This window comes from Sarcophilus harrisii, chromosome X (assembly GCF_902635505.1).
Source record: "Sarcophilus harrisii chromosome X, mSarHar1.11, whole genome shotgun sequence".
NCBI classification, from domain to species: domain Eukaryota; kingdom Metazoa; phylum Chordata; class Mammalia; order Dasyuromorphia; family Dasyuridae; genus Sarcophilus; species Sarcophilus harrisii.
In genome coordinates this window covers 33,807,802-33,831,452 of record NC_045432.1, presented here as the reverse complement: position 1 = coordinate 33,831,452, position 23,651 = coordinate 33,807,802, and the positions used below count along the sequence as shown (strand labels likewise).

General features: G+C 37.2%; 1 protein-coding gene across 5 annotated transcripts in view; it reads left to right on the top strand.

The window, feature by feature from the left end:
- SMARCA1 (SWI/SNF related, matrix associated, actin dependent regulator of chromatin, subfamily a, member 1) overlaps window positions 1–23,651 on the top strand; it is a 117,388-nt gene that overhangs the window by 8,544 nt on the left and 85,193 nt on the right. For 3 of the 5 annotated variants that reach the window (XM_031945206.1, XM_031945205.1, XM_031945207.1), the window contains exons 2-7: window positions 7,721–7,795; window positions 10,732–10,898; window positions 11,178–11,278; window positions 11,397–11,497; window positions 14,192–14,371; window positions 20,909–21,031. In XM_031945206.1, coding sequence (XP_031801066.1) covers window positions 7,721–7,795; window positions 10,732–10,898; window positions 11,178–11,278; window positions 11,397–11,497; window positions 14,192–14,371; window positions 20,909–21,031 — 747 coding nt within the window. The remainder of the gene's footprint in view (window positions 1–7,720; window positions 7,796–10,731; window positions 10,899–11,177; window positions 11,279–11,396; window positions 11,498–14,191; window positions 14,372–20,908; window positions 21,032–23,651) is intronic. The other 2 variants (XM_031945209.1, XM_031945208.1) reach the window with 1 other exon arrangement.

Genomic DNA, 23,651 nt, shown 5'->3' with positions numbered 1-23,651 from the left:
TCTTTGCAAAACCTGGTGTTCCAAGTTTTTCCAAATACATGCAAAGATAGTTTTCAATATTCTTCTTTACAAAACCTGGTGTTCCAAGTTTTTCCCAATGCATTCAAAGGTAGTTTTCAATATTCAACTTTGCAACACCTGGTGGAGTTCCAAATTTTTCCAAATACATGCAAAGGTAATTTTCAGTATTCCTCTTTGCAAAACCTGGTGTTCCAAGTTTTTCCAAATACATGCAAAGGTAGTTTTCAATATTTAACTTTGCAACACCTGGTGGTGGAGTTCCAAATTTTTCCAAATACATGCAAAGGTAATTTTCAGTATTCCTCTTTGCAAAACCTGGTGTTCCACGTTTTTCCAAATACATGCAAAGGTAGTTTTCAGTTTTCACCTTTCGGAAAGCTGGTGTTCCAAATTTTTCCAAATACATGCAAAGGTAATTTTCAGTATTCCTCTTTGCAAAACCTGGTGTTCCAAGTTTTTCCAAATACATGCAAAGGTAGTTTTCAGTATTCATCTTTGCAAAACCTGGTGTTCCAAGTTTTTCCAAATACATGCAAAGGTAGTTTTCAATATTTAACTTTGCAACACCTGGTGGTGGAGTTCCAAATTTTTCCAAATACATGCAAAGATAATTTTCAGTATTCCTCTTTGCAAAACCTAGTTAGTGTTCCAAGTCTTTCCAAATGCATGAAAGGGTAGTTTTCAATATTCCCCTTTGGAAAACTTGTTAGTGTTCCAAGTTTTTCTAAATTCATGCAAAGATAATTTTCAGTATTCATCTTTGAAAACCTGGTGGTATTCCAAATTTTTCCAAATACATGTTAAAATAGTTTTCAATATTCTTCTTTACAAAACCTGGTGTTCCAAGTTTTTCGAAATACATGCAGTGTTTTCACATTTAACTTGTAATCTGGTGGTGGTCTCCACTTTTCCCAGATACATGCAACAATAGTTTTCAATACTCACCTTTGCAAAACCTGGTGTTCCAAGTTTTTCCAAATACATGTAAAGGTAGTTTTCAATATTTAACTTTGCAACACCTGGTGGTGGAGTTCCAAATTTTTCCAAATACATGCAAAGGTAATTTTCAGTATTCCTCTTTGCAAAACCTGGTGTTCCAAGTTTTTCCAAATACATGCAAAAGTAGTTTTCTATTTAACTTTGCAACACCTGGTAGGGAGTTCCAATTTTTCCAATACATGCAAAGGTACTTTTCTTAGTATTCCTTGCAAACCTGGTGTTCCAAGCCTTTTCCAAATACATGTAAAGGTAGTTTCATAATATTTAACTTGCAACACCTGGTGGTGAGTTCCAATTTTTTCCAACACGCAAAGGTAATTTCTAGTATTCCTTTGCAAAAACCCAGTTCCAAGTTTTTCCAAATACACAAAAGTAGTTTTCAATATTTAACTTTGCAACACCTGGTGGTGGAGTTCCAAATTTTCCGTAAATACATGCAAAGGTAATTTCTGTATTCCTTGCAAAACCTAGGTTCCAAGTTTTCCAAATACATGCAAAGGTAGTTTTAGTTTCACCCTTTCAAGCTATGTTCCAAATTTTTCCAATACATGCAAAGATAATTTGTATCTCTTGGTAAAACCTAGTTAGTGTCTCCAAGCTCCCAAATGCATGCAAGTGTAGTTTTCAATATTCCCTTTGGAAAACTTGTTAGTGTTCCAAGTTTTCTAAATTCATGCAAACACTTCCTAGTATTCATCTTTGAAAACCTGGTGTATTCAAATTTTCCAAATATGTTAAATAGTTTACAATATTCTTTCTTTATAAACCCAGGTTCCAAGTTTCTTCCCAATGTATCTAAAGGTAGTTTCTAATATTCAACTTTGCAACACCTGTGGAGTTCCCAATTTTTCCAAATACATGCAGTAATTTCTAGTATCTCTTTGGTAAAACCTGGTGTTCCAAGTTTTTCCAAATACATGCAAAGTAGTTTCAATATTTAACTTTGCAACACCTGGTGGTGGAGTTCCAACGCCCAAATACATGAAGGTAATTTCAGTATCTCTTTGCAAAACCCAGTTCCAAAGTTTTCCAAATACATGCAAAAGGTAGTTTTCAGTTTTCACCTCGGAAAGCTATGTTCCAAATTTTCCAAATACATGCAAAGATAATTTTCAGTATTCCTTGCAAAACCTAGTTAGTTCCAAGTCTTTCCAAATGCATGTAAGTGTAGCTATTATTCCTTGAAAACTTGTTAGTGTTCCAAGTTTTTCTAAATTCATGCAAAAATAATTTTCAGTATTCATCTTTGAAAACCTGGTGGTATTCCAAATTTTTCCAAATACATGTTAACAGTTTACAATATTCTTCTTTACAAAACCTGGTGTTCCAAGTTTTTCCCAATGCATTCAAAGGTAGTTTTCAATATTCAACTTTGCAACACCTGGTGGAGTTCCCAATTTTTCCAAATACATGCAAAGGTAATTTTCAGTATTCCTCTTTGCAAACCTGGTGTTCCAAGTTTTCAAATACATGCAAAGGTAGTTTCATATTTAACTTGCAACACCTGGTGGTGGAGTTCCAAATTTTCCAAATACATAAAGGTAATTTTCTAGTATTCCTCTTTGCAAAACCTAGTGTTCCAAGTTTTTCCAAATACATGCAAAGGTAGTTTTCAGTTTTCACCTTTCGGAAAGCTGGTGTTCCAAATTTTTCCAAATACATGCAAAGATAATTTTCAGTATTCCTCTTTGCAAAACCTAGTTAGTGTTCCAAGTCTTTCCAAATGCATGCAAGTGTAGTTTTCAATATTCCCCTTTGGAAAACTTGTTAGTGTTCCAAGTTTTTCTAAATTCATGCAAAAATAATTTTCAGTATTCATCTTTGAAAACCTGGTGGTATTCCAAATTTTTCCAAATACATGTTAAAATAGTTTACAATATTCTTCTTTACAAAACCTGGTGTTCCAAGTTTTTCCCAATGCATTCAAAGGTAGTTTTCAATATTCAACTTTGCAACACCTGGTGGAGTTCCAAATTTTTCCAAATACATGCAAAGGTAATTTTCAGTATTCCTTTGCAAAACCTGCGTTCCAAGTTTTCCAAATACATGCAAAGGTAGTTTTCAGTTATTTAACTTGCAAGAATTCCGGTGGTGGAGTTCCAAATTTTCCAAATACATGCAAAGGTTATTTAGTATTCCTCTTTGCAAACCCAGTGTTCCAAGTTTTCCAAATACATGCAGAAGCCAATATTTAACTTTTGCAACACCTGGTGGAGTTCCAAATTTTCCAAATATATGCAAGGTAATTTTCAGTATTCCTCTTTGCAAAACCTGGTGTTCTAAGTTTCCTTCCAACATGCAAAGGTAGTTTCTAATATTTAACTTGTAACACCTGTGGTGTGGAGTTCCAAAATTTTCCAAATACATGCAAAGGTACTTTTCAGTATTCCTCTTTGCAAACCTGTGTTCCAAGTTTCCAAATACATGCAAAAGAAGCTAATATTTAACTTTTGCAACACCTGGTGGTGGAGTTCCAAATTTCCAAATACATGCAAAAGGTATCAGTATCTCTTGCAAAACCTAGTTAGTTCCAGTTCTTTCCAAATGCATGAAAGGGTAGTTTTAAATATTCCCTTGAAAACCGTATAGTGTTCCAAGTTTTCCAATTCATGCAAAGATAATTTTCAGTATTCATCTTTGAAAACTCTGGTATTCCAAATTTTCCAAATATTAAAATAGTTTAATATTCTTCTTACAAAACCTGGTGTTCCAAGTTTTCCTAATGCATTCAAAGGTGGTTTCTGTTTAACTTGCAACACCTGTAGGAGTTCCAAATTTTCCAAATACATGCAAAGGTACTTAAAGTTCCTTTGCAAAACCTAGTTAGTGTTCCAAGTCTTTCCAAATGCATGCAAGGGTAGTTTTCAATATTCCCCTTTGGAAAACTTGTTAGTGTTCCAAGTTTTTCTAAATTCATGCAAAGATAATTTTTAGTATTCATCTTTGAAAACCTGGTGGTATTCCAAATTTTTCCAAATACTTGTTAAAATAGTTAATATTCTCTTTATGAAAAACCAGTGTTCCAAGTTTTCCAATGCATTCAAAGTAGCTTAATATTCAAACTGCAACACCTGGTGGAGTTCCAATTTCTTCCAAATACATGCAAAGGTAATTTTTAGTATTCCTCTTGCAAAACCTGGTGTTCCAGTTTTTCCAAATATATGTAAAGCAGTAGTCAATATTTAACTTGTACACCCAGGAGTTCCAAATTTTCCAAATACATGTAAAGGTACTGTATTCTCTTTGCAAACCGCAGTTCCAAGTTTTCCAAATACAAAAGTAGTTTTCAATATTTAACTTTGCAACACCCAGGGAGTTCCAATTTTTCCAAATATGCAAAGGTAATTTTCAGTATCTTTGTAAAATCAGTTCCAAGTTTTTCCAAAATACGAAGTAGTTTTTGTTATTTAACTTAAATACCTGTGGAGTTCCAAATTTTCCAAATACATGCAAAGGTAATTTAGTATTCCTTTGCAAAACTCTGTTCCAAGTTTTCCAAATACATGCAGTAGTTTTCAATATTTAACTTTGCAACACCTGGTGGTGAGAGTTCCAATTTTTCCAAATACATGCAAAGGTACTTAGTATTCCTCTTTGCAAAACCTAGTGTTCCAAGTTTTCCAACATGCAAAGGTAGTTTAGTTTTCACCTTTTCGAGAGTTGGTGTTCAAATTTTCCAAATACATGCAAAGATAATTTCTAGTATTCTCTTTTGTAAAACTCTAGTTAGTGTTCCAAGTCTTCCAAATGCATGCAAGTGTAGTTTATTATTCTTTGAAATGTTGTTCCAAGTTTTCTAAATTCAAAAATAATTTGTATTCATCTTTGAAAAACCTGGTGGCCCAAATTTTTCCAACACATGTTAAAATAGTTTATAATATTCTTTCTTTAAACTTGTGTTCCAAGTTTTCCTAATGCATTCAAATAGTTTAATATTTAACTTGCAACACCTGGTGGAGTTCCCACCTTCCAAATACATGCAAAGGTAATTTTAGTATTCCTTGCAAACCCAGTACCCAAGTTTTCCAAATACATGCAAAGGTAGTTTTCAATATTTAATTTGCACACCTGGTGGTGGAGTTCAAATTTTCCAAATACATAAAGGCATCAGTATTCCTTTGCAAAACCTAGTGTTCCCAAGTTTCCTTTCCAAATACATGCAGTTGTAGTTTTCAGTTTCGTTCTCTCGGAAAGCTGAAGTTCCAAATTTTCCCAAATACATGCAAAGATAACTTGGTATTCCTCTTTAAAACCTAGTTATGTTCCAAGCCTTTCCAAGCGCATGCAAGTGTAGTTTTCAATATTCCCCTTTGGAAAACTTGTTAGTGTTCCAAGTTTAATCATGCAAAATAATTTCATATTCATCTTTGGAAACTTGTGGTATTCCAAATGTACCATACAAGAAAATAGTTTATAATATTCTTCATAAACCTGGTGTTCCAAGTTTTTCCTAATGCATTCAAAGGTGTTTCAATATTCAACTTTGTAACATCTGGTGAGTCTCGAATTTTTCCAAATACATGCAAAGTTGCATTATTATTCCTCTTGCAAAATTCTGTGTTCCAAGTTTTCCAACATGCAAAGGTGTTTCTAATATTTAACTTTGTAACACCTTGTGGAGTTCAAATTTTCCAAATACATGCAAAGGTACTTTAGTATTCTCTTGCAAAACCTAGTTCCAAGTTTTTCCAACATATGCAAAGAAGTTTTAGTTTTCACCTTTCGGAAAGCTGGTGTTCCAAATTTTCCAAATACATGGTAAAGATAATTTTCTAGTATTCTCTTGCAAACCTAGTTAGTGTTCCAAGTCTTTCCAAATGCATGGCAGTAGTTTAATATTCTTGGAAAAACTTGTTAGTTCCAAGTTTTTCTAAATTCATGAAAGATAATTTTTAGTATTCATCTTGAAAACCTGGTATTCCAATTTTCCAAATACTTGTTACAAAGAAGCTAGCTTATTCTTCTTTACAAAACCTGGTGTTCCAAGTTTTCCCAATGCATTCAAAGGTAGTTTTCAATATTCAACTTTGCAACACCTGGTGGAGTTCCCAATTTTTCCAAATACATGCAAAGGTAATTTTCAGTATTCCTCTTTGCAAAACCTGGTGTTCCAAGTTTTTCCAAATACATGCAAAGGTAGTTTTCAATATTCAACTTTGCAACACCTGGTGGTGGAGTTCCAAATATTTCCAAATACATGCAAAGGTAATTTTCAGTATTCCTCTTTGCAAAACCTGGTGTTCCAAGTTTTTCCAAATACATGCAAAAGTAGTTTTCAATATTTAACTTTGCAACACCTGGCGGTGGAGTTCCAAATTTTTCCAAATACATGCAAAGGTAATTTTCAGTATTCCTCTTTGCAAAACCTAGTGTTCCAAGTTTTTCTAAATTCATGCAAAGATAATTTTTAGTATTCATCTTTGAAAACCTGGTGGTATTCCAAATTTTTCCAAATACTTGTTAAAATAGTTTTCAATATTTTTCTTTACAAAACCTGGTGTTCCAAGTTTTTCCCAGTGCATTCAAAGGTAGTTTTCAATATTCAACTTTGCAACACCTGGTGGAGTTCCCAATTTTTCCAAATACATGCAAAGATAATTTTCAGTATTCCTCTTTGCAAAACCTGGTGTTCCAAGTTTTCCAAATACATGCACAGGTAGTTTTCAGGATTCCCCTTTGGAAAACTGGTGTGCAAATTTTTTCTCCTTCTCCTGCCTCTCCACCCTCTATTGACAGCTAGCAATCCTATATAAATGAAACATGTGCAGTTCTTCCAAACATATTTCCATATTCGAAATGCTGTGCAAAAAAAAAATCATAACTAAAGTGGAAAAACACATGAGAAAGAAAAAAAAACCAAACAGGTGAAAATAATATATATACTTTGATCTACTGGACTTGGATGGCTCTTTCCATCACGAGTTGATTGGAATTAATACTAATATTTTAAAAACTATTAATCAAAACAAAACACTGATTAAAATGCTGGCCCTGACTTTCCTTTTTTCCTCCACTTAATATTTTATTTTTTCCAATTACATGTGAAACGTTTTCAACATGGGCTTTTATAAGCTTTTCCAACTGGTTTTCTAAAAGTTCATTTTATTTATATGAATGGGAGATAAGAATTTCTGCATTTTAATCATCTTCTTTAAGTTTGTGATATTATCAATGAACATTCTAGGTTGTTAAAATTCGCTGAACGTTATTAATTTTAAATTAATGAAAAATTATTACATTCAGTGATGTAACTTTGGACTCAGTTGATGAAAGAAAAAATTATTTACAGTGGGTGGGAGGGAATGCAAAGACAGTCCCTGACGTCAAGGAGCTTTACATTTCTTTGGGGAGACTCCACTCCAAAGGTCTTATCCTTTAGGCCGCCTGGGCTCTGAATAGAGTAATGAAGGTGTTTTGTTATTCAGTTTTTTCAGTCTAACATGCTTTCTCCTTGACCCCATTTGGGGTTCTCTTGGCTAATGTTTTGCCATTTCCTTCTGTAGTTCATTTTACAGATGAGGAAACTGAGGCAAACAGGATGAAGTGACTTGTCCAGGTTCACATAATTAAGTGACTTTTAAACTTTCTGTCTGTTGTTGACATCAATTTTTTCGTGAGTCAACTGAGAACAGTTGTGTTGTCATTGTTTCTAGGATGTGTCTTGTCATCTATTGACCTTATTCATTCTTCAAAATTCCAGGCAAATGATCCTACTTTTGAACCTAAAAGTTGCAGACCTGAAAGAGGAACTGATCCTCATTACGAGAAGAAGATGGTATGTGTGTTTGCTTGAGTCAATTTGTGATTGGGGCGGTTATTTTTTATTGCAGTGGGAGGTAGCAAAAAAGTGAGATATTAAGAAAACTAAAGAAATTTCCGCATGGTCTCTAGTGCTTCTTGGGTTCTAGATTTTAGGCTAATGCTGCACTATTCACCCAGAGTTCCCCAGTTTTATTAGCCAAGGAAGGTAAAACTTTGAGAAGTTATGATTTTGTTTTATTGTATGTTGATTTCTCATACGGTCATTAGCTTCCATTTGTTCAGTTCTAATTTTTAAGGAATAATTTTCCTCAGTGAGCTTTTGGACCCTGCTCTGAGAAGTTATAAGTAGCCTCCTGGGCCTTTTTCTCCCACCCTGTTAGACTTTAAATAGCCACATTAAACAATAGTAGCCTGAGTTTTCATAGCCTGAATGATGATAGCCAGCATTTTCATAGTGAGATAATAATAGACATCATTTTCATAGCACTTTAATTGGGTGATCTCTTTTGAACCTTATAGCCACCCTGCTGGGTAGGTGCTCTTATTATTAACCCTATTTTAAAGCTGGGGAAACTGAGGCATTCCCAGATCACTTTTCTAATGAATCTGTGTATCTTTTGTGAGTGAATTGTATGTGATCTGGGTAGATTAGTTCCTAAGGGAAGATACTCCTTCTGTGTTCCACATTCCTCAGATTGCAATTTCATTATTAATTTGGGGGGCTTTGATTTTTGAGTAGCATCTCTTCTCATCCTCCCAGAGCTGTTGTGAAAATGAAGAGAATAATTGTAATGTGCTCTGCATGGTGCCTGGTACATTCTAACTGCTACAGAAATATTAGCTATTATTATTATTATTGTTGTTGTTGTTGGGTCAGTGAATTTCACTTTTGGGAGAGGGAAGAGGCTGTTAAATGAAAAAAGTGATTTGGGAAAGCTGGAAAAGAGAGAGAAACAGAGAGAGAGAGACAGAAAGACCAGACAGACAAGAGACAGAGAGAGGAGAGAGAAATCACACATGTTTGTTTTTAGATTGCTGCTTAAAGGGGATGCTATCAGTGCCTTGGCACTACCCCCAAGAAACGCAAAGCACTTTATTTTCCCAAATTTCCATTCTCTAAAACAGACAGCTGATGTGTTACTTTACCGGCCATAAGAATGATCATCCTCAGGGGACAATATGAAATGGAAACCTTAGGTTTCTCCCAGCTGCTGTTTTGAAAATGTTTAACATAAATTTGAGAGGCAGACAAAGAGCTTTTCCAGGTGCTCTCACTCCTGTGCCCTTTGACTCAACACTCAGCACCCCTTTTTCGTCCAGGAGATGGAGTGAGCCACTGTAGGCGTCTGTTTTTCTGCTCCTTAGCTGGGAAACGGGACTGTTTGATTTGCCTAAAGAGATCCTCTGATGTGATTGCAGGGTAGTGTTGTTCTAGCAAAGACAAATGCCATGTTGCCCTCCTGTGGCACGAAGCAATATTATGTTTTAAGAATTAATCTCCGATATTGTGATGTCTCAAGCGTTCATACAGTGAATGACCTAATCACTGTCTTTCAGCAAGCATTTATTATTATTATTATGGCCCCATGCTGGGGAGCCAAATAAAGGCCTTTTTTTTTTTTTTGCCATTGTCCCTACCCTTGAGAAGCTCTAAGGAATCTAATGTGGAGGCAAAAGGGAAAGAAAGAGGTATAAACCAGTTAGATTGAAGATAAATACAAGATCATTAAAAGAGTACTTAAGAGTAGTTTGGAAAAGCTTCCAGGAGAAGGTAGGATTTTAGCTGGGACTTGAAGGCAGCCAGTAAGCTGGGAAAGGGAGCGATCCAGGAATGGGGGACAGACAGTGAAAATTCTTAGATATTGCTGTAATACAAGCATCACCATTACTGTATTTGAATGGAGCAATGTTTGTCAGACTAGTAAAATGCTATTGAATGAAACGCTTTGGAGAGGAAATAAGTTAGACTTGATTTCCAGTTGTAGTTTGTAGGTTCCTAAAAAGTTTAGCATATGGCATCAGGCCATTCATTCATAGTTACGGGTTACATTCGAATTTTGTACAAAGTTTTATATTGTGAGGAAGACTATGCCCGAACCTCAGTTTCCTCACTTGTAAAATGATGTTAATGATACATCTCCCTGACAGGATTGTTAAGAAGATTAAATTTGTTAATATTTCTTAGGCACTTTACAGTATAATGCATTATATATGGTGCTCTGTAAATGAAAACTAATTCAAGTTCTGTTAGTTTGGAAAACAATAATACCATATCATTTTTCTTTTTTTTTAATAAAGTGTACCATATCTTTTTTCAGGAAGATGGTGTTCTTTTGGTCTTAACTGTTAAAGGAGACCATGCTGCTTCTTTTCAGGGACTTACTAAGTGACTGGGTTAATAACTTTTTTGTTCTGAAAAGATCATAGATTGTGAATTGGAAGGGACCTCAGAGGTGATCCATAGGACACCGTTATTATCCAGATTAAGTACACTGAGACCCAGGGAGGGGAAGTGACTTGCCAAATGTCTGAGGGGGGATTATTTACTAAACAATTAGTAGTTTCCTGAAAGAATGATTTTTAGGTTGCAAAGATTCCTGAATGTCTCATCTAATCCAATCTCTTCACATCTTTTTGTTGTACTTTTTCTCCTGAGGCAATTAGGGTTAAGTGATTTACCTCACACAGCTAGGAAGTGTTAAGTGTCTGAGACCAAATTTGAACGTGGGTCCTTCTGACTCCAGGACTACTACTCTGTCCACTATGCCATCTAGTTGTCCCCACATCTTCTTATTGGTATAATCAGCTCCCCCTTTTTCTTATGAAATAAGCACTGATAAATTTCTTTGACTATTTTTTACAAGGATTTTTTAAGAATGAGAAAAAAATTATTTCCTTACTTCTAATAACAATTGGCAGATGTTATAAATGTATTATTTCTCTTTTTAGAAAGCAGACCGTGCAAAAAGATTTGAATTTCTACTGAAGCAGACGGAGCTGTTTGCTCATTTCATGCAGCCTACTACTCAGAAATCACCACCATCGCCATCGAAGGTGAAAACAGGACATTCACGAGGGAAGCAGGATGAAAAACAAAGTCTTCTTTCAGCTGGAGAGTACGTTTGCATCTTTCTCTCTTTAGTCATATGTTAGAACTTCAGTCACATATGAATAAACTGTGGTAAGCTTAGTTATTATGCTATGAAGTTGGCAAGAATTCTTTCCACCAGAAGTTCCCAAGTCAGGCTTAATGATGATTTATTCCAGGGTTAACCAGAATGCAAATGTCTCCTATGAGATTACACAGGAGACAAGAAAGTTGTCATCAGTTTATTTTTTAAAACTCAAGTTTATATTGAACACAAAGGTAGGCAGTTCTTTATTGTCCCTTTCAGTTACCGCCGTAGACTGACTGAGCGAGAAGAAGATGAGGAACTGATATCTGAGAATGAAAATACATCAAATGTTTGTGTTCGATTTGAAACATCTCCTTCATGTGAGTAATACCAAGTCTGGATGATGTTTTCCAGGTTGGCTTGGGAAGATCATAAGTTGGTGCCTTTAAGAAAAAGAGACTTTATAGTTAAAGGGTTGATCTAATTTTAATTTTGCAGATGTGAAAGGAGGAACACTGCGAGATTATCAGGTTAGGGGCCTGAATTGGATGATCTCCCTTTATGAAAATGGAGTTAATGGCATTCTGGCAGATGAAATGGTAAGGAGCCAGGGGCAAAAGAGTGGACTCCAGATTCCCTCTTCTTTCTTCTTAAATGCATTTTTATTATTGTTTGTTTTTACAGTGCCTATGTTTTCCCCTAGATCTCCCTCCTTCTCCCCTCAGAGAGTGATCCCTTATAACAAGAGGGGGAAAAGAAATAAGAGAAAAACAATTGAGCAAAACCATTGAACATTAAACAAATCTGACCTAAAGTCTGGTATTCTCTACCTGTTGAGTCCCCTCTTTGCAAAGGAGTTGGGGGAACTGTCTTCTGCCTCGTTTTTTAGGACCAAGCTTGTTGTTTAGAATATGGAGAGTATATTTTGGGGTTGGTTGTTCTTTTCATTTGTAATGTTGTAGGCACTGTGCATGTATTTTTCCTGATTCTACTTATTTCATTTCGTTTTGTATTGGTCAAGGTAAGTCTTCCCCATGCATTATGTATGTATCATCCTGATTGTTGTTGCTGTTGTTATTACTGTACTGTAATATCCATTACATTCATGTGCCAAGATTTATTTAAACATTCTCTAGTCAATGGGCATCTCTTGGCTTTACAATTCTGTGCTATTATGAAAAGTGACGCTACGAATATTTTGGTATAAAGAGAGCTTTCTTTTTGCCAGTGACATCCCTGGGGTATATGCCAAGCCATGAAATCGCTGGAATCATTGTAGGGACTGCCTCTTCTTTCAAAGGCTTTAAATAAATCTGAATTATCTCTGTTTTCATTGTGGGGAAAGAAAATAGTTTTAATTATGGAAAAAGCTTGTCCATTGCCTCTAGACTACAGTTAATTCTTCTTGTCCTTTTGGGGTAGCACCTATGTGGAATGCCTAGTAACATTTATAAATTATACAGTTTGTATGTTTTATGTATAATATTATATATTATTAATAACATATTACATATTGCAATTTCCTCACCAATTTCCCAGATTCTAAAATTTGTCAGCCAGACCTCTTGTTTCATATATAATATGAATAGCTAGCAAATCTACAGTGCTTCAGGGTTTGCAAAGTGCTTGAGGAACTTCATCCTCATGACCACATGACTGTTATTGTTATCCCAATTTTACAGGTAAAGGAACTGAGGCTCAGAGAACCAAAGGGACTTGTTCAAGGTCACGTAGCTGTTAAGTGAATGAGGCAGGATTCAGAGTCAGATCTTCCTGACTTGGGTCCCGTGTTCTGTTAGAGGTAGTGTTTTTTAACCTGCACTATTGTGTTCCTTTCCCCTGCCTTGGTTCTATTTTAGAGCTTCAGGGTTGACCCAGAATTCTTTGCACTAAAATGAATTTGTAAATAGGTAGCAGATTTCAAGGTAGCATCATCTCTGTGCTGTGTTTTAGATTTTAAGTAATGGCAGGTGATAAAAATGAATGGAGCTGTTTGATTTGGTTAATATTTTTTTGATTTTCTTTGTTTCTCTGGTGCTTTGCATAGTACCTTATACATGAGGTGCTTAATAAATGTCTGTGGAGTTGAATTGACAGTACCTGGTCATTCTCTGCAGTAGTGGTGATCAATATCCATTCATGGCAAAGAAATTAATTATTTAGTGATCAACCTGAAGCCATGTGAAAGAGAACTTTTTGTGTCTACCTCTGAAACTGTATTGGAACACTTTGTAGCTCACTTGAACCCTGCCAGAGTCTTTAAGACACTAGAGTCACCTCCGGGAGGATGGGGTTCCTCTGGAAGGACTTCAGTGGGTGCACTCCCAGTTATTGGCTTCTGGAGCTATACTGGAATCTCCGTTAACCAAAGAAGCCTCTGAATGCCCCCTATATAAGTTCCATTATAATGGAACAGTGTACTAATAATATTAAACATCTGAAAAACTGTAGGATGATAGGGGGGATGCCACAAACAACTCAGCAGGGCCTGAGAGTCATCCCTTGCCCTAAATGCTCTGAGGACTTTGAGAAACAAGGAGACTAATAGGCACAAACAGCTCATTAAAGGGAAGCCTTTGAGAGGAGTAAGCACAAAAATGCATAATCTAAGAGTCCAGAAGCCCATAACAGATTGTCAGCTCCCTCAAGGTCCTACTCAGTTCCAAGTAAATTAGTGCACTAATTGATCTCCAGAACTTGGCTTTCCATCTCCCATCTCCTTGCCTTTGTACAGGCAAAATTCCATGCCAGAAATACGTTCCTCTGCCTCTTATTTTCAAGGCCTAGATTGGGTATCACTTTTGCTGGTGAGCCGCCTTTCCCTACCTACTTAGTGGATAACGATCTCTTCTTAAATAATCCTGTGTGTACATGGGTCTGTTTGCATTTCTTATAGTAACCCTTCCCCTTCAACTCTTCCCTCCAACCCAACCCCAAGCTCTTTGAAGGCAAAGGATAGATTTTCCTTTTGGATTTCTTCTCCCCTGCCCCTCAGCCTGGTGCCATGCACATAGCATCTATGTAACTGATGCTTGTTGGATTGAATTGAATGTGTTTAGAATTCCGTCACTCCAGTGGCTCCTGGCATGTTGTTGCATTCCTTTTTTGTTGACTCAGTAAATACTGACAATCAAAGTTGACTTCCTCCAGTTGTATTTTCAATTGTTCTTTTTTTAGAGTCAAGATTCTGCATATGGAAGAATGAGCAAATCTTCAGTTCCAGTGTCAGTGCTGACAAAATGTTTCAGTATTTCAAAGTTTGGTGACTTCTCTCCTTTGTGTTGATAATGCAGGGTCTTGGAAAGACTTTACAGACCATCTCGTTGCTTGGCTACCTAAAACACTATCGGAATGTCGTTGGGCCTCACATGGTTTTGGTTCCCAAATCAACTTTGCACAACTGGATGAGTGAATTTAAACGCTGGGTGCCCTCTATCCAGGCTGTTTGTCTCATTGGAGAAAGGGAGACAAGAGTAAGTAAGAACCAGGTCTAACCAGTGGTGCTTGGGAAGAGCAGTGTGTTAATGCTGTGCTTTCTGAGCTGCCACTGCTCCTGCTAGCTGCTACATAGCTAGCTGAGCATGTTTTGCTTCAAAATTGTATTATTGCTCTCCTGTGTTCTTCTAACCCTTTCATTTCTAAATATGTCCTCCCCCTTCCCGTGCCAGAAAGCCATTCGTTATAACGAAGGATAAAAAAGGAGAAACGTGGACCAGTTCTGAGATTCTCCACACCCATGTCCCCCAACATGGACACAGGTCCCCCGACCTGTGCAAAGAAGCAGGGTGTGGTCCACTCTCAGATCTCTCCTTTAGAGTTGAACTGGGCCATTAGAATCCTACAGATTCTTCTTTTTGCCTTTTTTCTTGCCATTTACATTGTGGTAATTGATATTTATCTGATTTTCCTGGTTTGGTTTCCTTCACTTTCCATCCATCCATATGACTCTTGTCATAAACAATTCATTTTTTTTTAAACACTGGGTAAATTAACCTAAGCATTTTGAAATTTGACTCATGTTCAGTTAATTTGCTTTATCTCACCAGGATGGGTGTGTCTATTCCCGAAAATGTTATCTTTGGCTAAATCATTGATGTTAGATTGAAGTAAGCAGTATTTTCTGCTTTTGAAGCCAATAGCTACTCGGTAAATATGTACGGCTTGGCCATTTGCTGTGATTCTTGGCTTAGATTTGATTTTGTTTGCAAGGGAGGAATATTTTATTTATATGTGGGTAGGCTTGCGCATTGTCATTGTTTCAGTTTTGTGTGGCTCCTGCTTCTTCCCCTTCCAGAGTTATTTCACATGGCTCTCTTTCTCACCCTCTACATTAAAGTCAAACTGTTCTGCTTGTGGTTTCTTGACTATGGTATTCCATCTCCCACCTTCATGCTTTGGCACGGAACCATGCCTTATTGCCTGGAATGCATCCCCTCCTCACCCCTTTGGTGTCGAATGCTTAGCTTCCTTCAAGGCTTGTCTTGGGGGGGGGACCCACTCAGGAAGGCTCTCCCCATTTGCCTAGTTGTTAATGTTGTGTCACTTCTCGATTTGTCTCGTGGACTTGTAGCCCCCAGTAGAATGTAAGCTTCTTGAGGACACAGAGCATTTTTCATTTTTTCCTTGTATACCTAGCACTTAACTAGTGCCTTATATAGAGATATTAGGTGCTTAATAAGTGCTTGTTAACAAATTGAATTGGATTTGTTTATGAATGTAGAAGAAATATGTAGAAGGGTTGGCTTTAGAGCCAAATGGAACTAAAGAGGCTGTCTGATCCAGCCTTTTCATTTCACTGAGGAAACTGAGCACCAGAGAGGGGGACTTGCCTAAAGTCACATGGGTGATAAGTGGCAGAGCTAGGATTCTAACCCATTCCTCTGGTTCCACATCTAGCACTTTGGTTTTTCAGAGACCAAGCTTATAGTTTGGTAATGTATATATATAGATAAAGCATCGGGCAGGGGCATGGGAAGAAGTCAGAGACCAGATGGTGGAGTAGCAAGAAGAAGAAAGCCCAGCTGCTCCACAGAGATGAAGAAAACATGTCTGGCCAAGTTCTGATTGTGGAAATTCAAGCAAAAAGAAATCACAGTGAGTCATAGTTGTAGCCCAGATTGGCCTAAAGAGATAGAGAGGTCTGTGGACACAGAAGATGGGATATGACCAGGAGTGGGCCAAAGGGAAACATTTCTGGCCAGGCCCTAAAAGAGAATGATCTCTGGGTATCAGGCAAGACAAGGTCCCCAGGTCTGTGATCTTGTGCAGAGATGGTGAACAAGTGCCAGCTGACAGCTCTGCCACTCATTACTCGGCTCTTGATTGCTGACGGAGGAGACTGCTTCCAGGGACAGCATTCTGGGATGTGGAGTGGTCATAGGCCTTATGCTGTATACAGACTCTAGTATACTAATTTAGGCTGCATACTTCTTGAAAACTAAGTTCGGACTCGAGCAGTAACTGTGTGGCTCTGACCTCAGGATCAGACCAGAGTGTTTTTTCCAGCCTCTAGTCTAGTTTAAAGCCTGTAGGGGTCCTCAAACTTTTTAGATAGGGAGCCAGTTCACTGTCCCTCAGACTGTTGGAGGGTCGGACTATAGTAAAAACAAAAACTTTGTTTTGTGGGCCTTTAAATAAATTTCCTAGCCCTGGGTGAGGGGGATAAACGTCCTCGGCTGCTGCATCTGGCCCGCGGGCTGTAGTTTGAGGACCCCTGCTGTAGAGGGATAACCTGGCCGGGAATCCCAGATCAAGATGGATCCTGCAAGTTCTGTGCTTCAGACCCAGAAGAGCTTCCTGGCTGGCTGCTAGGGACTGAGTCCAAAAGTGGTCTGTTGTAATTTCTGACTAGGAACAGCTTCATAGGAGTGTTGCTTGCATGCAAACCTGGATCAAGATCTTGCTGAGCTCAGACCAGGACAGTGGGGATCAGATTTCCTTCCATACCATACCATTTTGGGGAGCATCAAAAACTTGCAAGTCCTCAGCTTAAACTCTTCCTGAGATCCAGTAACACATTACTTAGGACCCTAAGAAAGCAGAAGGATCTAAGATGAAGGAGCTTGGGCCAAATATCCCTCTCCCCCAAAATGTGTAGAGCCTACCCCCAAAATAAAGCCCCAAATAAAGAAGTAGGCTGGGAAAATGAGCAAACCAAAAAGAATCCCATTATAGAACACTATTATGGTGATAAGAATGTGATAAGAGCACAAATTCAGAAAAAGAGAATGACTTTAACATCTGCAGGTGAAGTCTCAAAGAAACACAGATCTTGGATATGAGCTCAAACAGAATTCTTGGAATAATGTCTACAAGACAACAAGAGATGTTAAAGTCAAAAGATTGGAAAAAAGGAAGAAAATATAAGCGAACAGCAAAAGCATAGGGAAAACAACTGATTTGGAAAACAGATCAAGCAGAGGTTATTTAAGACTCATTGGACAACCTGAAAGCATTAACTAAAAAAAGAGAGGAGATATCATATTTCAAGACATCATAAAAGAAAACTGCCCAAATCTCTTAGAAGCAGAGGACAAAGTAGAAAGAATTTAACAATCTCTTCCTGGAAACAAAGCATCTGTCAAGCTACTCAGCTAACTCTTCTTTTAGGACCTTAGAGAGAATAGAAAAATAACGAATTTATTGTTTTGATGGATCTGCGACTTCACCAGTATTGTTATTCCAGACACCAGTAACTCATCCCTGCCGATTGACAGAATTTGAAGAGTTGGAAGGGACCTCAAGACCTTTCAGGCCAAAATACAGATGAACGTGGATCTTTTCTGCAATATGAGCAAGAAGGAGTCATTGAAATTCTTGAAGACCTCCAGTAAGGGAATACCTCTCCTCTTTTGAGGCAGTCCATTCTCCATCTGTGCTTGTTACCTTTTCCTTTTAGCAACCTTAAATTTCCTTCTTTGGTATTTCTGCTCACTGTCCCTAGTTCTTCTCTCAAAGTCTGAGCGGAACATATCTAGACCTTTTTCTGCCAATGAGCCTTCCAGATACTTGAGGAGGCCTGTTACAGTCCCCTGAGTCTTGTTTTCTTAAAGTTAAATCTCAAGTTTCTTCAACTGATGCTCATCTGGTAGGATCTCGAGGTCCTTCATCATTCTGGTGGCTACCTTTGATTGCTCTCCGGCATATTAGTAGCTTTCCAAAAATTTGATACCTAGAATTAAACATTGTAGTCTAGGTGTGGTCTGATCAGGGTAAAGGACATTTGGACTTAGTATCTCCCCCCTTCTGGACTCTCTGCTTCTTTCTCCAGAGCCTAAGGTTGTGCTAGTTCTTTTTTTTTTTAGCTGCTCTGTTAGACTCATTGAGCTCACAGTCTACTAAAACTTCTAGAGTTTTTAGATTAACTGTTGTCTAGTCACAACTACCCTATTTTATACTTGTGAAACTGAATTTTTGAACACAAGAGTAAGATGATGTTGAATTTCATTTTATTAGATTTGAGCCAAAATTCTAACCTTTTAAGATTTTTTTGAATTGATTCTCTCCTCCAATATATTTTATTAACCCTCCAGTTTTTTTTTTTTTGTTGTTGTTGCAAATTTGAAATTTGATCAGTTTACCTTTATCCAGATCTTGATAACAATGTTAAGTAGCCCAGGGCCATGCATAGATCCCTGGAGCACATTATCAAAAATGTCTTTCCAGATGAGATGGCTGCCATTTATGACTACTCTGAGTAGAGACACTCAACTGATTTCATATCTACCTAACTGTAGTATTGTTTGATCCATACTTCTCTTTTTCACAAGTATATGACAACAGATTTTCTCAAATGCTTTGCTAAAATCTAGAAATAGTTTATATCACTAGCATTCACTTGTTCTACCCCCTCAATAAATAATTGTTAGTAAGGTCTTCAATTTTTTTTTTTTGAGTTTTGCTGTCTCCTTGTAATCATTGCTTCTTTTTCTAAATGTTTACTAACCATCCCTTTGTAACGGTATGTTCCAGATTTTAAAGTCAAGTTCATTAACCCAAAGGCTGTGGATTTTGCTGTGGAAAATTGAGAAAGCATTTGCCTCTTTCGAGTCCTGCTACACTAATCTCGTTTTTGACAATCTTTTTTTCTTTTTAAAAATTTTATGGATGCCTTTTATGTTTTTCACGCTACAGATATGTGTCAGAATTGTCCCTGCTCCCATAATGACACAAAACCGATCTACAGCGATCATGTTTCGTGGCATGTATAGCACTTGAAATTGGTAATTCCCCACCTCTCTGCCAAGATGAGGGAAGTGTATTTCATCATTTTGTTCTCTGGAATCAGCATTGGGCTTTGCCTTTATCCTGAGTTTAGCTGCCTTGTAGTATTGTTTTCATTTATATTATAATTATTGTGTATCTTGGTCTCTGGATTGTGCTGTCTTTGCTCTGCCTTGATTTACATGCACTTATTTTACAAAATGCCTTGCTGCTTTTAGAACTCTTGCTCTGAATCCTCTTCTCATGTCCTCTGAATTCTCATATTCATTGTTTCTTGTGGCACGATAATATTCCATTACTTTTCATATCCCACAGTTTGCTTAGCTGTGCCCCACTTGATGGGCATCTATTTTCTTCCCTCTCATTCTCTATTCCCCCCCCCCCCATGAAATCGTTTGCCAGTTCTTATCAATTCTGTCTCTGCAACATCACTCAAGTCTCTCTCTCCTTTCTTTCACTCATTCCACAGCCACTCTGGATGAGGCCTTCACCTCCTCACCCCTGGATTTTTGTGCTGGCCTCCTGACTTTCCTGCCTCTAATCTCTTTCCTTGCCACTCCATCCCCCATGCAGCTACCCAAGTGATATTTCTACAGTCCATGACTCATGCTCAAGAAGCTTCAGGGCTGCCTGTTGCATCTAGAATAAAATGCAAAACCTTTACAAGCTTTCACAGTCTTGCTCCAACCTCTTTCCAAACTAATTGTACATTACTTCCCAGCATGCAAGTCTGCTTCCATGGCATGAACATAACATTGAGATACTGGGATTTCTGACTCTAGTTTTGCATGGGCTCATCTCTGTCTCTTGGACAGCTGCCTTTAAGGCTTAAAATGCCCCCTCCTGGAGGAGGCATTTCCATATTTCCCTAGTTGCTAGTGACCTCTCCCCTGCACCCCTTCCCCAGACACTGTGTATTTACTTGTTTTTGTATATATTGAATTTCCCTCCCCTTCCCACAAATGTAAGCCTCTCGAGGTTAGAAACTTTCGGTTTTGTTTCTATAACCTCAGCACCTGGTTCAAAGTAAAGAAAAATGTAAGTTAAATTAAATCTTGTTGAATTTCTAACCAGTTTTGTTCTTAATTTTGTAATCACAAATGCTTCTAGGAATATTTTGATTTATGTGGGATCTTTTTGCCTTTGACCTTTTTGTATATGCCCAAGAATTAGAATGCTCAGTCTAAGGGTATGAATGGCGTTTTAACATCTTTCAAAATTCCAAATTTCTTTTCAGAATTGTTGGGTTAAACCCAGCTCTACTAAACTGTACCATCTAGACATTATTTCCATCTTTTATCGTCTTGACCAATATGACAGGTATCAGGTTAAACTTCAGAGCTGTTTTTATTTCTAGTTCTCATCTCATTCTTAATTTGGAAGCATTTTTAAAATATGTGGCTCTGATGGTTTACTAATTTTCTTCTGGTAGCTATTCATACCCTTAGACCACTCATCTATTGGATTATGGTGTTTGGTCTTAAATTTGTAATATTTACCTCCATTTTGGGTATTAGATTTCTTAGAGATTTGATATAAAGATCACTGAGATAAAATCAGTGATACTGATTTTGATACTTTAAACAATTTCTCCTCTTATTCCAGTTATAATGATTTTTGTGAAAAATAAAAAGCCAAACTTGTAACTTTTGTATTTATCAAAATGGTTTATTTTTGTCTTTTGTGATCTCTTCTGTCCTTTGGTTATAAATTCTCTGCCTCATCGTCGATCTGCAGTGTCCTTGTGTTTTTAAATTTTTTTTTTCTACGATGTAACCTCTCCACAGGCTCGCAAAGGTCACTGGCAGTGGTCCAGCCATCACAGTTGCCAGGTTTTCAGTACTCGAAGATGTAGTTCATCTGGGCCTGGTGTCTTGAACTCATCAAGGGCAGCTAAGTTTTTGTATTTGGTAAACCTCTGTTAATTAAGCAAATTGTCTGCAAAAGCCAATCTGTTCCCTTCGTAATATTAATATTGTATTTTCATCAAAGATACCGTCAAGTATATGCATAAATCATAAAAGTTTTTTAGAAATTAGAAAGTACTTATCAATGTCTTCTTGGTTGACTTTTTGGGAGGGAGCAATGATGATATAGTTGGTGGTATTTTCCATTTCAGGGGAAACCTTCCTCTTTTGAGAGCTTTACAATGTTTCTGAGTTTTTAAAAGATTTTCTTTACTTTTCATCTAAGCAAAATATCATCTTTTTTATTTTATGTCACCTTCATTTTTGAATCTATTCCTCCCTCTTCTTTGTAATGAAAATGATAAATTGGAAGGTCAGTATTACTCATTGAACAAGTCTGGCAGTTTATGCAATGTTCTCCACATAGTCCTCCACCTCTCCATAGAAAAGAGGGAATCCTAAGGATTTTTGAAAGTCATTTTGCCTCCTTTATAAATTTCTCCTGTAGATATAGCCAATCTTTCCGATTTTATTTTCTTGAACGCCGTTTCTGATTTCTCATTTGGCCCCAAGGGGTTAGTCTAAATGTGGTGGATTCATTGTTCTGCAGTCTCTGAATTGGAAGAGGCCTGATAGTCAAACCCCCATGCCTGAGCAGAAATCCCTTCCACAGCATCTCCAGAGTGAGCAGCCATTTTTAACCTGAAAATGTAGAGCTGTTGGTACCAGGGGAAAGGAGGTACCTCAGACCTCCCAAGGCAACTTTGTCCACTGTTGGAGAATCTCTAATTTTTAGGCAGTTTTCCTTCTACATTTAGCCTCAAGTACCTCTTTGCCTCTTTTCCCTATTGTTCTTAGTTCTGCCCTGTGGGACAAAGCAGAATGTGACCTCCTCTGACCTTCTATCTTGAAATCTTTGACTTTTATAGAATCAAATCTGTGTTCCAGATGACTGCCTTTCAAATGCTTGAAGATAGCTCTCCTTTTTGTCTCTCTCCACCCTTTCCAAAAAGTCTTCTCTTCTCCAAGCTAAAAATATACCCAGTTCCTCCAACCCATCTTCATGGCATGAATTGGAACTTCTTCTCTCTCTTGGTTGTCCTCCTTTGCATATTCTATCACTGAATTACTAACTTACTCCAGAAAGGCTCTGACTGGGACTGAGCACAGCAAGTTTATCACCTCCCTAGTCCTGGACTCTACACCTCTTTTAATGTCTATATTGTATACATATTTAATATATAAAATGGCATTCACTTTTCTGGTTGTCATATGGTTTTGTGGACTTAGATCAAGCCCACTATTTACAAGATCTCCTAGATTAATTGCTTGTCTTCTTACACCTCCCCCCAATTTGTACTTAGGAACCTCATTTTTTTGATCTCAAGTGTAAGACCTTATATTTCCCCCTTTTATATTCATTTTCTTAAATTTAGTCCAGTGTTGCAGCCTAAGATTTCTTCTTATCTTCTTTATGTCATCTAATATGTTAGCTTTTCCTTTTCTTTTGGTTACCTGCATATGTGATAAACATGCCTCTGACTTTTATCTAAATTGTTGATAATATTGTTAAATAGCCCAGGGTCAAGCATGAATCCCTGGGACACCTTAATATAGTAATGTCCTTGCAAGATGATAATGACCCATCAGTGATTATTTTGGGAGGGAGACCAAATGTAAAAGCAATTCTGAACTCATTATTATCATACTATTGTTTCACTTACAAATCTCCATCTCCCGTTATTATGGCCTCAATGATAAGAACAGGTAGCAATAGCAATACAACAGGACAATATTGAAGGAGATACTAATTCATCTTCGTGTTGCATTCTAGTTTCTTAAATACATAATTGTGAGATGATTTAGCTTAGATGTGTCTTGGAGAGAACTTTCAGCATTTTTCTTTCCAAGACTTTTCACTATTTTGCTAGGTGATTCTATTTGCAATCTTGTCATCTTTCTCTCTAATATTTTGTAGGAGTTTATACAAATTTGAATTGTCCTGACTTGCTCTTTTTGGCAAAGAGATCGAGGGTTTCCTAACTGAAACAGTATGGAGACTCTTTTGACCTCTTTGTTGTGGTAACTTTTTAATATTGGTTAAACTTTTCTAGGAAAGAGCAGCCAGGGTCTTTATTTTTATCCAGTTTCCATAGTCAAGATTTATTTACATTGATTGGTGGATAGGAGCTTTTATAGCTGCACATAGCATCTTTTCTGTATCCTTTATTCTGATTTGGGGTTTATGTGGACATCTGTCTAGATCGTGTTCTGACTAGAAACACAGATAGTAATGTCTGAAATCACTCAAATGTTGGCAACTTGCCATTTGCTTTCCAAGATATTAGTCAAGTTCAGGTTTTGATATGTTTTTTGTTGTTCCAATTCTCAAATTTAAAAAACCTCTAAATTTCTAGGAGGAGCTTGGGGAGATTTGCAATGATGGGAAAAAAGTGACTAGAATGTTCATGCCTGTTGATCCACTGCTTAGCGATATATCCTAAGGAAGTTAAAGATAGAAAGAAAGGTTCTGTATGCACCAATATATTTATAGGAGCAAGAATCTGGAAACAAAATAGAAGCCCATCAAAACCTCCATTCCCTCCAGTATTTTTTCAGGTCA